At 44.4% G+C, this 16,151-nt stretch overlaps 1 protein-coding gene across 1 annotated transcript in view; it reads left to right on the top strand.

Annotated features, from left to right (window-relative positions):
- Window positions 1-16,151, top strand: part of rdgBbeta (cytoplasmic phosphatidylinositol transfer protein 1) — a 103,472-nt gene that overhangs the window by 66,316 nt on the left and 21,005 nt on the right. The window contains exons 5-8 of the mRNA XM_068390854.1: window positions 9,453-9,524; window positions 9,870-9,968; window positions 10,218-10,373; window positions 11,523-11,666. Coding sequence (XP_068246955.1) covers window positions 9,453-9,524; window positions 9,870-9,968; window positions 10,218-10,373; window positions 11,523-11,666 — 471 coding nt within the window. The remainder of the gene's footprint in view (window positions 1-9,452; window positions 9,525-9,869; window positions 9,969-10,217; window positions 10,374-11,522; window positions 11,667-16,151) is intronic.

The raw sequence follows: 16,151 nt of genomic DNA, 5'->3' as shown, positions 1-16,151 counted from the left end.
TCGGCCAGATACTGCATATACTGTACATGTAAACAGCTCCAGTTCTTCTCTGTCGGTCTTGTCGACAAGTTGATTCCATTACTCGCTGTTGACCTGGAGTTTTTCGTCATTCTTGGTGAAGTACTTCTTTTTGGTTTTGAGCTTTCGCAGTGCAGGTGTTTTTATCTTCAATTAAAACTCTTGAACTCTTTTTTTGGATAGATTTTATTGTTGATGACTTTGGATTGTTTTTGGATTTTCTTTGACTTTTCAAAATGGCTGACCCTTCTCCAATTCCTAAATTTCGTAAATGTAATGCTAGGGATTGTAACAACGTCTTCCAAAGGCCTCTCTCGACCCACATACCGTGTGTTCTAATTGCCGGGGTAAAACCTGTCAATTAGGAGATCGGTGTGATGAGTGCGTGGTACTTTCGGAATTCGACTGGCTAGAGTTTGATAAGTATTCTCGTAAGCTAGAGAGAGATAGGGTGAGGAGAAGTTCCTCTAGATCATTAGAATTTTCCTCCTCTCATGCCCCTGAACCTAATCCTTCCCCAGTAGTAGTTGTGCCTGAACCTTCTACTAGCACTCATGAACCATCAATGCGGGATATGTTGCGTGCCATTCAAGCGTTGGGCGAGAAAGTTGAATCTTTGGCTACGGACCGTAATCAACTCATGGCGGATGTAAAAGTGTTAAAGTGTCAGAGTGCCACATTAGAAAATCGTGGGGATAAAGTGATTAGTGCGCAAAGTGTTATCAGTGTTGCGACCGAGGGTTCGTCTGTTCGTGCTTGTCGTTCGCCTAGTCCGAGACCTCTTGCAAGCTCCCATGCACCAGGGAGAAGTAATGTCGTAGGACTTATGGGGACGAGAGGCTTTAACCAACGAACAGACGTTCCCTCTATGGTTTCGGGCGTGTCTCGTCAAGACCGCCCCTACCATAAGACGAGCGAGGCGGTTTTCTCCTCGTCATCCGAAGGCTTCTCGCGTAAGAAACCGTGGAGCAAGGTTTCTAGACCCTTAAAGCGGAAGTCAGTCCCTTCAGGACAGGTCCAGCGTCTTGGCTGTAGCCATTGGGACAGTTCTGACCCTGTGCAGTCATCGGAAGACTGCTCGCCGCCTAAACAAAAGCGTAACACGGGCTCCGAGAGTCTTAGTTTAGGCAATGTTTTGCCGTCACAGACGTTACCATCATCTCGACCCGTACCGACTCCCGTTGATCCTAAATGGGTTGTCCTGCAGGATATGCAGAATAAGCTTGCCTCCCTTATGGAGGAGTATACTGTTGAGCAGGTTCATGATGATCCTCGCCGTTACGCTGATCGAGATCCTGGCCGTCAGCCGCCCAAACGAGCCTTTGCTCGTCCTGTTGACGTTGACGTTACAAAGTCACGTTTTGTAGAGCCTCACTCGATGCAGTCCCGTGTTGACTTTCAGCCGCTTGTGGACGTTCAGCCGCTGCCGCATGCTCGTGTTGACGTTTAGGACGTTCGCCAACCAGCTAAGTTGACTTGTTTTGACGTTGAGCGTCAAACACCGCAGTCAAGAGTTGTTTTAACTGCTCAATCTAGGCAGTCAAGGCAGTCTCGACTTGACGTCGAGCGTCCTCCCGCTCCTGTTGTTGTTGCTAGTCAGTCCGTTAAGCAGTTACATGACGTAGCGTCCTGGACTGCTACTGATGCTCCTTTGCGTGTGGACTCTGTTTGTCAAGCATTGCCACCAAGGCAGGTCTCTCCCTTGCTTGAGACAAATCAGTTGTCGGAAGAGGTTCCTTCAGATGAGGACATTGCTGATCCTCCTCCTAATGATAATCCTTTGGACGTGTTGTCAGACGTAGAAGAGCCTAAGGCTGTGCAACCTTCGATGGATTTTAAGAAAATCATGATGATTTTCAAGGATCTTTTCCCAGATCATTTTGTTACTGTTGCTCCTCGTTCGCCTCCGTCTGAGTTTGCGCTAGGCTTAGCTGCTACCAAGCCTGCCTTTACTAAGCTAGTGCTTTCTCGCTCTTCTAAGAGGGCTTTACGTCTTCTAGGCGACTGGTTGGTTACCAGGAGGAGTTTGGGGAAGACGGCCTTTGCCTTCCCACCTTTTAAGCTAGCTTCTAGATCGAGCGTCTGGTATGACACGGGAGAAGTTCTCGGCTTGGGAGTCCCTGCCTCTGCCCAGGGTGACTTCTCAAGCCTCGTAGACTCTCCCCGTCGCCTGGCCATGAGACGCTCTAAAATTTGTTGGTCCTCCTCGGACCTTGACCATCTCCTTAAAGGCGTATACAGGGCCTTCGAAGTTTTTAACTTTCTAGATTGGTCTCTAGGAGCATTAAGTAGGAAGATCTCGTCTGCTGACCAAGATGTGTCCTTACTTATTATGTCTTGTATGGACAAAGCCATCCGCGATGGCTCCAATGAGCTCGCCTCCACCTTTACGTCTGGAGTCTTGAAGAAGAGAGAAACCCTTTGCTCTTTCCTTTCAGCAGGAGTTACTCCCTGTCAAAGATCGGAACTGCTCTTTGCTCCCTTATCGGCTGCCTTGTTTCCACAACAGCTGATTAAGGACATTGCTGCTTCGCTTGTGCAGAAGGACACACATGACCTGATGGCTTCTTCTGCTAGCAAGGGAGCTCCTTCTTCATCCTTTGTTGTGAGACCCAGAATCGAGACTCCTGCGTCTAGGTTTATCCCGCCCTTTCGTGGCAGAGCTCCCAGCAGGGGAGGCTCTCGTGCCGAGGGAAAGAGAGGTAAGAGGAGAGGAGCCAAGTCCTCCCGTGGCAGAGTCTGACTGCCCACGTCCTCAGACAGCGGTAGGGGCCAGACTGAACAACTTCTGGCAGGCCTGGGAGAAGAGGGGTGCAGACCAAGAGTCTGTGCTGTTGCTCAAGGAGGGGTACAAAATACCTTTTGTACGCAGACCTCCTCTAGTAACAGTTCCCATAGACCTCTCTCCCAGGTATCGAGAGGAGTCAAAGAGACAAGCTCTACATCACGAAGTGTCTCTGTTGCTAGAGAAGGGAGCGGTGGTGAAAGTCTCGGACCTTCAATCACCGGGGTTTTACAACTGTCTCTTCCTAGTCCCAAAACATACAGGAGGTTGGAGGCCAGTGCTAGACGTCAGTGCGCTCAACGTTTTTGTTACGAAAACAAAATTTACGATGGAGACCACGAAGTCCGTCTTAGCAGCGGTCAGAGAGGGAGACTGGATGGTCTCTCTCGACCTGCGAGATGCGTACTTCCACATTCCTATACACCCGGATTCCCAACCGTTTCTGAGGTTTGTTTACAGGAATGTGGTGTACCAGTTTCGAGCACTGTGCTTCGGCCTCAGTCCTGCTCCTCTCGTGTTTACGAGGCTCATGAGGAATGTGGCAAAATTCCTTCATTTATCGGGAATTCGAGCCTCCCTGTACTTGGACGACTGGCTTCTCAGAGCATCGTCCAGTCATCGCTGTCTGCAGGATCTACACTGGACGTTGGGTCTGGCAAAGGAGTTGGGACTTTTGGTCAACTTAGAAAAGTCCCAACTGATTCCATCCCAGACGATTCTCTATTTGGGGATGGAGATTCGCAGTCTAGTTTTTCGGGCTTTTCCGTCTGCCACCCGAATAGAACAAGCCCTGCTCAAAGTCCGACTCATGCTGAAAAGAGAACGTTGTTCAGTAAGAAGTTGGATGAGTCTCGTAGGGACTCTGTCATCCCTGGAGCAGTTTGTCTCGCTAGGGAGACTTCACCTTCGCCCTCTCCAGTTCCATCTAGACTCTCACTGGAACAAGAGCAAGACTTTAGAAGCTGTATCAATCCCGGTCTCCGAGCCAGTAAAAGCATGCCTGAACTGGTGGGACAGCAACATAAGTCTGAGAGAGGGTTTGTCCCTAGCAGTCAAGAACCCAAACCACGTGTTGTTCTTAGACGCGTCGGATTTGGGTTGGGGTGCGACTCTGGACGGTCGGGAATGCTCGGGTCTTTGGACCTCAGTTCAGAAGAGCATGCACATCAACGGCAAGGAGCTATTAGCAGTCCACTTGGCCTTGATGAGTTTCGAGAGCATTCTTCGAAACAAAGTGGTAGAGGTCAATTCAGACAACACCACAGCTTTGGCGTACATCTCCAAGCAAGGAGGCACTCACTCCCACACACTGTACGTGATCGCAAGGGACCTCCTCATATGGTCAAAAAATCGAGGCATCTCCCTGTTGACAAGATTCATCCAGGGGGACTTGAACGTCTTGGCAGACTGTCTCAGTCGGAGGGGTCAGGTGATCCCCACGGAATGGACCCTCCACAAGGACGTGTGCAAGAGTCTTTGGGCGACTTGGGGTCAACCCACCATAGACCTCTTTGACACCTCGTTGACCAAAAGGCTCCCAATCTATTGCTCGCCAGTCCCAGATCCAGAGGCGATCCACATAGACGCGTTTCTACTGGACTGGTCTCACCTGGACTTGTATGCATTCCCACCATTCAAGATAGTCAACAAGGTACTGCAGAAGTTCGCCTCTCAGGAAGGGACAAGGTTGACGTTGGTTGCTCCCCTCTGGCCCGCGAGAGAGTGGTTCACAGAGGTACTTCAATGGCTGGTAGACATTCCAAGGAGTCTTCCTCTAAGGATAGATCTCTTACGGCAGCCCCACGTAAAGGATCTTCATCAAAACCTCCCCGCGCTTCATCTGACTGCCTTCAGACTATCGAAAGACTCTTAAGAGCTCGAGGCTTTTCGAAGGAGGCAGCCAGAGCGATTGCGAGAGCTAGGAGAGCTTCTACCATCAAAGTATACCAGTCGCAGTGGGAAGTCTTTCGAGACTGGTGCAAGTCAGCATCTGTTTCCTCTTCCAGTACCTCTGTAGCCCAAATCGCAGACTTTCTCTTACATCTGAGAAATGTTCGCTCCCTCTCAGCACCCACTATTAAGGGCTACAGGAGCATGTTGGCTTCGGTCTTTAGACATAGAGGCTTAGATCTTTCCAATAATAAAGATCTCCAAGATCTCCTTAAGTCTTTCGAGACCTCTAAGGAACGTCGTATGGCAACTCCTGGATGGAACTTAGACGTGGTCCTAAGGTTCCTGATGTCAAACAGGTTTGAGCCATTACATTCAGCCTCCCTGAAGGATCTCACCCTCAAGACACTTTTCTTAGTGTGCTTGGCTTCGGCTAAAAGGGTCAGTGAGATTCATGCCTTCAGTAAGAACATCGGCTTTTCCACAGATAAAGCCACATGTTCACTTCAGCTTGGTTTCTTGGCCAAAAATGAACTGCCTTCTCGTCCTTGGCCTAAGTCATTTGATATACCTTGCCTGTCAGAGATCGTAGGCAACGAACTTGAAAGAGTACTGTGTCCAGTTAGAGCTCTTAAGTTCTACTTAGCTCGTACTAAGTCCTTATGAGGTGGATCTGAGGCCTTGTGGTGCTCAGTTAAGAAGCCATCATTACCTATGTCAAAGAATGCTTTGTCATATTTTATTAGATTTTTAATCCGAGAGGCTCATTCTCACTTGAGTGAAAAAGACCGTTGCTTGCTTAAGGTTAAGACACACGAAGTAAGAGCTATAGCAACTTCCGTGGCCTTTAAGCAAAATAGATCTCTGCCAAGTATTATGGACGCGACCTTTTGGAGAAGCAAGTCGGTATTCGCATCATTTTACTTAAAAGATGTCCAGACTCTTTATGAGGACTGCTACACACTGGGTCCATTCGTTGCAGCGAGTGCAGTAGTGGGTGAGGGTTCTACCACTACATTCCCTTAATTCCAATATCCTTTTAATCTGTCTCTTGAAATGTTTTTAATCTTGTTTTTGGGTTGTACGGAAGGCTAAGAAGCCTTTCGCATCCTGGTTGATTTGGCGGGTGGTCAAATGTCATTTCTTGAGAGCGCCCAGATTAGGGGTTTTGATGAGGTCCTGTTGTATGGGTTGCCGCCCTTGATACTTCAGCTCCTGGGAGTCTTTCAGCATCCTAAGAGGATGGCTGGGCTTCGTGAGGAAAGCAGACTAACAAGGCAGAGTAATCGTCAGAGTCAGCTTCCTTACCAGGTACCTATATTTATTTGGGTTTTGTTATGATATAACTGTCAAAAACTCTAAGCATATACGCCGTAAACTGTATTAATACTGGTCTCTACCCACCACCATGGGTGTGAATCAGCTATTATATATTCACCGGCTAAGTTTAATATTTAAAAATGATATTTTGATTATAAAATAAATTTTTGAATATACTTAACCCGGTGAATATATAAATTAAAGGCCCCCCCTTCCTCCCCGATAGAGACCCAGCGGGATGAGAAGAACTGGAGCTGTTTACATGTATATGCGGTATCTGGCCGATAGTTGGCGCTGGTGGGCACACCCGCAACCTTCATGGCGATCGCTCGCGAGTTTTTGTGTTTTTCTGTCGAGCCGTCCGAGACGTCAGCTATTATATATTCACCGGGTAAGTATATTCAAAAATTTATTTTATAATCAAAATATCATTTTTACTTTCCCAGTTAACTATGCAGTTTTTCTTCGTTTGACTAAAGAGTGATAACGAAGCAGAGCTGTCCTGTTTGTGCCTGGGGAGTCTGCTGTCGCTGCCGTCCCTCAAAGGATGTCGTCATGGGCGTTATCTCTTCTCTTAGAAGTTCTCCCGTGACAACATGCCAGCACTTCAGATCATCTTGGAACGCTAAAGGAGGTTTGCCTCCAGGGGTTGGGTATCTTCCCTTCCGAGGGAGGTTCCCTCCCCAGGTGTGAGATCTCCCTGCAGAGGGAGAACTTCTCATACCTTAATATTTCATCGCCGTCGACTACTGTGCTGCTCTTCGGCCAGACTTTCTCCCCCCCTTGCTGAGTTTCTCTTCCTTCAGGGGTGGAGCACAGTCTTGGCAAGTCTCTTCTACGAAGTGTTCACCTCTCTCGTTCGCTAGAGAGGCCACTCATAGAGACTCCTCTTTGGAGGATTGCTCCTTATAGGTCAGCTTACTGATCCAATGGCCCTAAGGGGCGCCATCACTAGTGTCTTCAAGTCTCTTCTACGAAGTGTTCACCTCTCTCGTTCGCGAGAAAGGCCAATCATAGAGACTCCTCTTCGGAGGATTGTTCCTGATTAGGTCAGCTTGCTGATCCGGACCTCTCCGCAGAATTGTTCGCCATCTCCTAGACCTGCTGACCTGCCGTCTCTGTTCCTGACTGCTGACACGCTGTGGACACCATCGCATCCTGTTGTTAACAGGCATCGATCCCTTCGAGGAAAAAAGCGCGTATGGGCAAATACTGCACATACTTCCCTTAAGCTCCAGGTCTCACCTGCGCACTAACGTTCACCTGCGCATCAGCACACATCGTTGGAGTTTCCTGAGATAGCGCACAGGCACTCATCAGTGCTTCAGCCTGCGAGTGTTTCCAAGTCTCTTCTACGAAGGGCACCTCTCCCATTCGTGGGAGAGGTCTGTCATAGAGACCCCGCCTCGGAAGATCAAGCAGAACTTCCAGTGTTGATCGTCCTGCCAGCTGACCTACCGATCTACCAGCTCAACTTTGCACTGCAACGAAGGACTTCGGCTCTGGACTCTTAAGCAGACCTGCCTGCGGTCCTCATCGGGGGATGCCCGCCCTTTTTTTAAGGACACATCCCAGACATCCCAGTTCCTGATCATCCTGTCAGCTGACCATTCAACCTAGCGCGCGCTCGCCGATGATCTTCTTACGCGCGCAAGCGCCAACGATCTTCGTACGCGCGCAAGCGCCGACGATCTTCTTTCGCGCGCAAGCGCTGACGATCTTCCTACGCACGTAAGCGCCAACGATCGTCCGCGCGCGGGCACCGATGGTTTCCCGCGCGCGTTTGCCGATGTTCTAACGCGTGCAAGAAGCGCCGACGATCTTTTTGCGCGCGCAAGCGCTGACGATATTTAAGCGCCGACGATCTTCTTACGCACGTAAGCGCTGACGATCTTCAAGCGCGAGGGTACCGAAGGTCTCCCGCGCGCGCGCCAATAGTCTTGCGTACGCGCGCGGCTATCGTCGCGCGCGCATGCCAACATTCTGGTCCGCACGGGCTCAAAATTCTGATCTTGCACATCAATCTGATTCCTGCTCACTCTATGAAGTCTTGCCCGCCCGAGCATTTCAACAGTCTCCCGCGCGCGAGCCCATGGTATTCATGCGCGCGCGCATCAGCGCTTCGACAGTCTCTCGCACGCGACCCCCGGGTATTCCCCAGCGCGCTCCCTTGCGCAATCGCCAATACCTTCCCCCGCGCGAGGCTGCCGGACAACGCGCGGTAGGACGCCATCGCCACATCCCCCCCCCCCCCAAGCACAGAACAGCGTGCTTGCCGGTAGGGGGGAAGGTTACAGAAAGGCCCTGTGGTGGCTGGTTTAAACCTCAGGCTCCTTAATGGACAAGTAGCAGAGGGTTGAGGGCATTGTTACCCGGTTTTAGTCTGCATGAAAGAAAAGGTATGTCTGGCCCATATTCTTTTCTTCATCCTCCCCTCTCTTGGGGAAAGCAGCATCCTGGGTTCTCTGCACAGCTGACCTCAAACCACTGCAGGTAAACCATGTTTCCTTGTGTTCCTAGTATTAAGTTAATACTGTCACGTCCCCATACCCTGACGAGGTGGTATTGGGAGAGTCCTAGCCTAAAGTTTCCATCTAAGAACTTCAGGTCAACTTCCTAGGACGAGTCACACATGATCCTTCACACACAGCTCATGTAGGCTGCAGCCCTTGCATAGCAAGGTGCGAGTGGGGTGCAGGGACTCTTTATTGTTGAGTGCTGACACACTCAGATAATGAGTCCCCGGGCAAAGCCAAAAGCCAGTATGGCTGGGACTTGAGTCACCCATATTAAATAGCGTGGTTTGTATTTCATTTATGGAACAAATGACAAATTCGGAGATAATTTGTATTTTTCCTAACTATACAAACGTTAGCTATTTAATCAAACTTGCCTGTCAGCCCTATCCCCCGTGAAGTCCTACCTCTAAGCAAAGTGAGCTCAGCACACAGGTGTGTGAGGGGGGAGGGTGTTACCAGGCTACCCCCCCCTACCCCCGCTAACTAGCAGTGGGGTAGTAAACCCTCGTTAAATTTCTAATGGCTCGTCATTTCAGCTACGCCGAAAGTAATTACCCATATTAAAAAGCTAAGGTTTGCATAGTTAGGAAAAATACAAATTATCTCCGAATTTGTCATATTACTGTTATGCAAGCAGATATAGATTTTGGACTTGGTGGACAGTTAAGCATATGCCCCAACAGGCCTCAACCATGCCTGCCATATTCATATAACAAACTTTCTGTTCTTGTTACAAAAATATTTAATAAGGATTGGACAATAGTAAAAGTAGGGACAATGGTAAACAACCAACATATAGTATTCTCTTACTTTATTAATTTTGTGTGACAGCCTAAGGATAAACACAGTGCCCTAGTGTAGCCTGACAAGGACATATCTCAAAAATGTGTCACCACTCAAATGTATTCTTTCTGTTTCAGTGCTCTGTGATACCTAGGCTAAACATCAAGATACGAACTCGGTATGAAAATAACAATGGCTCTTCGGAAAATGTGAGAAAGACTCCTCTTGTTTGTCCACAATGATGAACAAGTTTATTTTTTAACGGCATTCCTTTTTATCTTTCGTCTGCTTGTTTAAATCTTTTAATCTTTGAAATATTGTAAAGTTTGCTGTATGGCATAATTGATTGTGAACCATGATAGAGCTTAAACAGGTACAATTCTGTACTGCCTGATCTTGCCAAGAGTTTTAGCATAGAATCTACTGCTTGGTTTCCCTGTAGATAATGCACTCAGATTTGACAACATAAACAACTGAGTTACGACAGTTTATTTTGATAATATCATGGTGCTTTCACTGTTAGTTATGGTCTGTAATCTTATTCATTATTTTAGTGTTTAAATGTGAATGAGGAAGAGTTGAAGCAACGCTTGGTAGACCACGTAGACATCCTTACGGACCCAATAGATGAAAAATACTACAAGAAAGAAGAGGTCTGTTGGAATTGCAGTTGGCTTTTGTCCTTTACTCCATCTTACTTAATTTTGTAAATTTTTCCGATTCTTTTCTGCCTGTACAAATTTTGTTAGAAATTTTCTTTTTTCATTTACTCTATCTTTTACTGTAATGTGTCATGCTGCTTGTCATAGATGACTACTATTCAAATTGTATGAAGTTTTCCTGTGATGAATTACACTGTCAGTTTTCATCAAGACTGCATATAAAGTTTCCATGTTTTTCAGGACCTCTCAATCTTTAAATCGGCAAAAACAGGCCGAGGACCCTTGCAGGAGGGTTGGCGCGATACTTCAGATATCATTATGTGCTCGTACAAGCTCGTTGATGTATCGTTTCAAGTATTTGGCCTTCAGACCAAAGTTGAAGATTGGATACAGAGGGTTAGTACAAAAGAAATTCATTCTTTGTTTGTTATAACAGGTTCTATTGTAATTTACATTTGAAAAGTACATTTTGTCAGTGCCATACTATTTTCATTGCATTGGAATTCAGTAGTATAAGGTAAAGACTATGTGAGTGAATATCCATTTCTTTTTGTGCAGTACAACACTCTAGATGGTATTAACTCTTTCGCTGCAGATTTACGCATTCCTAGGTTTCATAGTGCGGAAATGCTGAAAATTTACTAAAAACCATTTATTATGTTCTAGAACCATACTATTTCCCGTTACCAAAGGATTCTTCAGGGACTGAATAATGTATAAAGAACAGCATGTAAACATTTAGTGTGAATTAATACTATAGAAGAAAATAACTTCATGCTTGAATTGGCAGATCATTATTTGTGAGTTATCATCTTCCATAAAAGTACTCTGATAAGCACTTCAGAAGGCATTTACAAATAGTAGACTATTGAATCATGACCTAGTCCTCTTCATACAATCTCACTAGTCAAATACTCTACTCTTCCCTCTCCTTAGTTTCATTGTGACTTCTGATTGTACTGAATACACATAGAAATCTCTTTTTTTGTTGCAAGTTAATAAAACTGCATTAGGTTCTTTTAAAACCTTTTCTTGTCAGAATATTTTCTAGCAAAATAATGATCTAAATTTGTGCACTTTAGGAATTCGTGGAATTCCTAAGCTTCTCTGTACAATCAGGGCAATAAAATAAGTCTAATTAAATGTTGGTTACACTTTGTCTACTTAATTTAGATTGCCAATCAAATCCAGTGTACTGACAAGTCTCAAACATACCTCCCAAAGTAGCCGTTTGTCATAATAAAAATAAATACAAAGGGTGTCATATCTGTTGTCAGGACTAACAGGTTATTTATTGTCATTTTAATGTTCCATAGATACAAACCTCTTGTTTTGGATAAAAGGGCATTGCTACTGATTTCTCTTTTAAAATGTAAAGGCTATAATCATTTATATATTAGGCCCAAATTAATTTTGGAAAAATTTATATGCACAATAGTAATTTCTTCATGATAAGTGTTTTGGTCAGAAGTATTTTGAAATTCATTCATGATTGAGACTTATTCCATTGCCTTACAAGAGTAATTAGTTCTGAGTTCTTTTCAGGCTATTCGTAATGTCTTGCTCTTGGGACATCGTCAAGCATTTGCTTGGATTGATGAGTGGCATGGAATGACTTTAGAGGATGTGAGGAACTACGAACTTGGGATGCAGAAGGAAACCAATGAGAGAATTCAGGCAGCCCAATTGGTTTGTATCCATTGTTGTTTGATATGGACAGTTTTTCAGTGTTCCCAGTTTGCTTGAATCTGAAATTATAAAATTTTAAGAAGAGCTTCCAACTTTGAGGGAAGTGAGTTAAGAACATTTATCCTTTGCTCATGTGCTCAATTAATAATGTGACTTTTTTTTAAAGTACTTAATAACAGATAAAATCTTATCTAAAGACTACTTTACCCTTCCTATAAAATTGTTTTACTAAATAGATTATTTCATGCTGCCCACCTTGGTGGGTGCTGGAAGAATATGAACCAGTACTTTCTCCAAGAAAAGAAGAAAAGAACTTAGTTTTTCACTAACTTGTTTTTACCTTCAATTTATTTAGTACTGTATTGAGTACAAAATACTGTATAAAGTTGCTTTTTTCTTACTTATCAATGTTATTTTTCATGTTATTTTTCATTTGTCTGTATTTCTGTTGAACTGAAATTTTAATTCTTGCTTACTGTATTTGTAAAACACATCATTCAAATTGTAGCTTTTATGTCTTAATTCAGTGTCTTTATTTGCGTACTTGTTTTTCTCATTACAATGCCTCCTCCCTCAAGAGGGCTGGTGCGATCAGTGCATCTCATGCAATGCTCTGTAATCATTACCTCCGTTGACGAAGTTGGAAGGAGGTTATGTTTTCGCACCTGTTTATGTGTTTGTTTGTGAACAGCTTCCTGGCCACAGTTATAATTGTAGAGTAATGAAACCAACAATGATTAACTGTTATGTAACAAGCTGGAAATGATTAAATTTTAGAAGGTCAAGGTCAAAGATCAAGGTCACAGTCAAGCAAAATGTCCAATTCATGTAATCACCCATAAGTGATTACAATACAGCATATAAGAATTTATGAACAAGAAATGTGTTAAGTAAGAATTAAGATCGGATAATTAGCGATGTAGAGAGTAAGGAAGGCTGGCTCAAGAATTGAAGAGACAGTGAAAGATGAAAATGGGAGGTTATTAAAAGGAGAGGAGGCAATGAAAAGATGGGCAGAATATTTTGAAAGTTTACTGAATGTTGAGGATAATAGGGAGGCAGATATAATTGCTGTTGCAGGTGTTGAGGTGCCAGTGATGGGAGATGAGAATGAGAGAGAGATTACAATAGATGAAGTGAGGAGAGCACTAGATGAAACGAGAGTAGGAAAAGCGTCTGGTATGGATGGTGTGAGAGCTGAGATGTTGAAGGAAGGGGGTGTGACTGTACTTGAATGGTTGGTGAGATTGTTTAATTTGTGTTTTGTGTTGTCAATGGTACCAGTAGATTGGGTTTGTGCATGTATTGTACCACTATATAAGGGTAAGGGAGATGTGCATGAGTGTTGTAATTCAAGAGGTATTAGTTTGTTAAGCGTAGTTGGAAAAGTGTATGGTAGAGTAATGATTAATAGGATCAAGGATAAAACAGAGAATGCAATCTTAGAAATACAGGGTGGTTTTAGAAGAGGTAGGGGTTGTATGAATCAGATTTTTACAGTAAGGCAGATATGCAAGAAATATTTAGCAAAAGGTAAGGAGGTGTATGTTGCGTTTATGGATCTGGAGAAAGCGTATGATAGAGTTGATAGGGAAGCAATGTGGAATGTGATGAGGTTATATGGAGTTGGTGGAAAGTTGTTGCAAGCAGTGAAAAGTTTCTACAAAGGTATTAAAGCATGTGTTAGGATAGGAAATGAAGTGAGTGATTGGTTTCCAGTGAGAGTGGGGCTGAGACAGGGATGTGTGATGTCACCGTGGTTGTTTAACTTGTATGTTGATGGAGTGGTGAGAGAGGTGAATGCTCGAGTGCTTGGACTAGGATTAAAACTGGTAGACGAGAATGACCATGAATGGGAGGTAAATCAGTTGTTATTTGCGGATGATACTGTACTGGTTGCAGACACAGAAGAGAAGCTTGGCCGATTAGTGACAGAATTTGGAAGTGTGTGTGAGAGAAGGAAGTTGAGAGTTAATGTGGGTAAGAGTAAGGTTATGAGATGTACGAGAAGGGAAGGTGGTGCAAGGTTGAATGTCATGTTGAATGGAGAGTTACTTGAGGAAGTGGATCAGTTTAAGTACTTGGGGTCTGTTGTTGCAGAAAATGGTGGAGTGGAAGCAGATGTACGTCAGAGAGTGAATGAAGGTTGCAAAGTGTTGGGGGCAGTTAAGGGAGTAGTAAAAAATAGAGGGTTGGGCATGAATGTAAAAAGAGTTCTATATGAGAAAGTGATTGTACCAACTGTGATGTATGGATCGGAGTTGTGGGGAATGAAAGTGACGGAGAGACAGAAATTGAATGTGTTTGAGATGAAGTGTCTAAGGAGTATGGCTGGTGTATCTCGAGTAGATAGGGTTAGGAACGAAGTGGTGAGAGTGAGAACGGGTGTAAGAAATGAGTTAGCAGCTAGAGTGGATATGAATGTGTTGAGGTGGTTTGGCCATGTTGAGAGAATGGAAAATGGCTGTCTGCTAAAGAAGGTGATGAATGCAAGAGTTGATGGGAGAAGTACAAGAGGAAGGCCAAGGTTTGGGTGGATGGATGGAGTGAAGAAAGCTCTGGGTGATAGGAGGATAGATGTGAGAGAGGCAAGAGAGCGTGCTAGAAATAGGAATGAATGGCGAGCGATTGTGACGCAGTTCCGGTAGGCCCTGCTGCTGCCTCCGATGCCTTAGATGACCGCGGAGGTAGCAGCAGTAGGGGATTCAGCATTATGAAGCTTCATCTGTGGTGGATAATGCGGGAGGGTGGGCTGTGGCACCCTAGCAGTACCAGCTGAACTCGGTTGAGTCCCTTGTTAGGCTGGGAGGAATGTAGAGAGTAGAGGTCCCCTTTTTTGTGTTGTTTCATTTGTTGATGTCGGCTACACCCCAAAATTGGGGGAAGTGCCTTGGTATATGTATGTATGTATGTACATAACAGATTTTGAGCGAAGTGAAAAATCTATTTTTGGTTGAGATAGCCATGTTGTCCTGATGGAAAGTTCCTATAAATAGCTTCGTAGGGTATATTTGACTACAGTGATATTCCCAGAGAATTTACCTTTAGATCTCCAGAATTCTAACTCTTGGCGAGAATATCCTTAAAATTTCTCTTAAGGGATATCACATAATATCAGGGGACGTATATCTTGATACGACACATAGCAATCTTCACCCCGAATAGCGTTTTCGCTTCGAGGGGGAAAGTGGCAAAATTAAAAGGGGAGCCGTTATCAAGGTACCCATCCTCCGTTACTACTTTGAGTATCCAGATGGCGCTGTACGTCGCCGCCATGTTTATTCTTTGTAGCTTTGAGCAAGGTGCTACAGATATAGTAGTTTCGGGAGGGATCCTGCCAAAGCCTTTTCTATAGAAAAGGAGGGCGGGTCCATCAGGACGACATGGCTATCTCACCCAAAAATAGATTTTTCGCTTCGCTCAAAATCCGTTTTTTTGGCTCAGGCCATATCGTCCTGATGGAAGGTTACCAGAGCATTATTTAGAAAGTACTGTATCTGTGGATTTTCCAAATGTGCCTTAACCTCAGGACAATTTTTCCTTGGTCATCCAGACCATAGAGACATATGACGTTACCGTTATACATCATTACTGCTAATCATAAACCATGTTAGTGCTTCCTGCCCCCTGCAGGGAAGAGTCATACTAGACTTAGGAAAGAGTCTCGAGGTTTGCATATACCATATGAACAACATAGCATCAAGAGCATACAGGTCTCACTGTATGCAAAGCCAGGTAAAGTTTGTACTCAAATAAGAACAAAGGTTTGTATTACCATATGAGCCAACATAGCATCCAGAGCATACAGATCTTGCTGTATGCGTAGCCAAGTAAAGCGTGTACTCATGTAGGAACAAAGGTAACTATATTTTTGTTCATATATACATATGCAGATTATTAAAGGAAAATAATACTGTAGCATATCTTTATTGAAATCCAATTTGGGGCGAAATAAGACGCAAATATCCATCAAGTATTTATTGGTAATAAATAACCAGCAAAATCAACATACATAACATAATGTTAATAAATGCAATGAGAAACATGTATTGTACAATCCAGACCAGAAAATGTTATTTCACCTAAAAGGGAAAAAATATTAGGGCCACAAATCTGAAAATTTATTAAATTTTCTAATATGGATTTCTGTGATAATGATTGTCTCTTCACACCTTGTAAGAACACACGGCACAAGTGTTGTCTCTATGTTTCTTCACCTTTAATAACTTGGACAGTCCATAGTGCCACCTTGGTGACTCTTATCTTCAAGTATTGCACCGTGAAGTGTCAACACCTTCACCCATGCTTTGACAGTCCCAATCAATTCACTGTTCCTCGCAGAGCTAGACGACAGGTTTCAGGACACTACCTGCCGCCACCACAAAACGTTTCAACTCTTGCACTTGCTTCGCATAGTGTTTAAAGAACACTCTGGATGACTTCCATCCAGTATATGAGTGAAGACGCTCAAAGTCCATGTATTGG

This window comes from Palaemon carinicauda, chromosome 17 (genome assembly GCF_036898095.1).
Source record: "Palaemon carinicauda isolate YSFRI2023 chromosome 17, ASM3689809v2, whole genome shotgun sequence".
Taxonomy (NCBI): Eukaryota; Metazoa; Arthropoda; class Malacostraca; order Decapoda; family Palaemonidae; genus Palaemon; species Palaemon carinicauda.
Note: the sequence above shows the minus strand (reverse complement) of the source record. Positions and strands in the feature narration are given on the sequence as shown.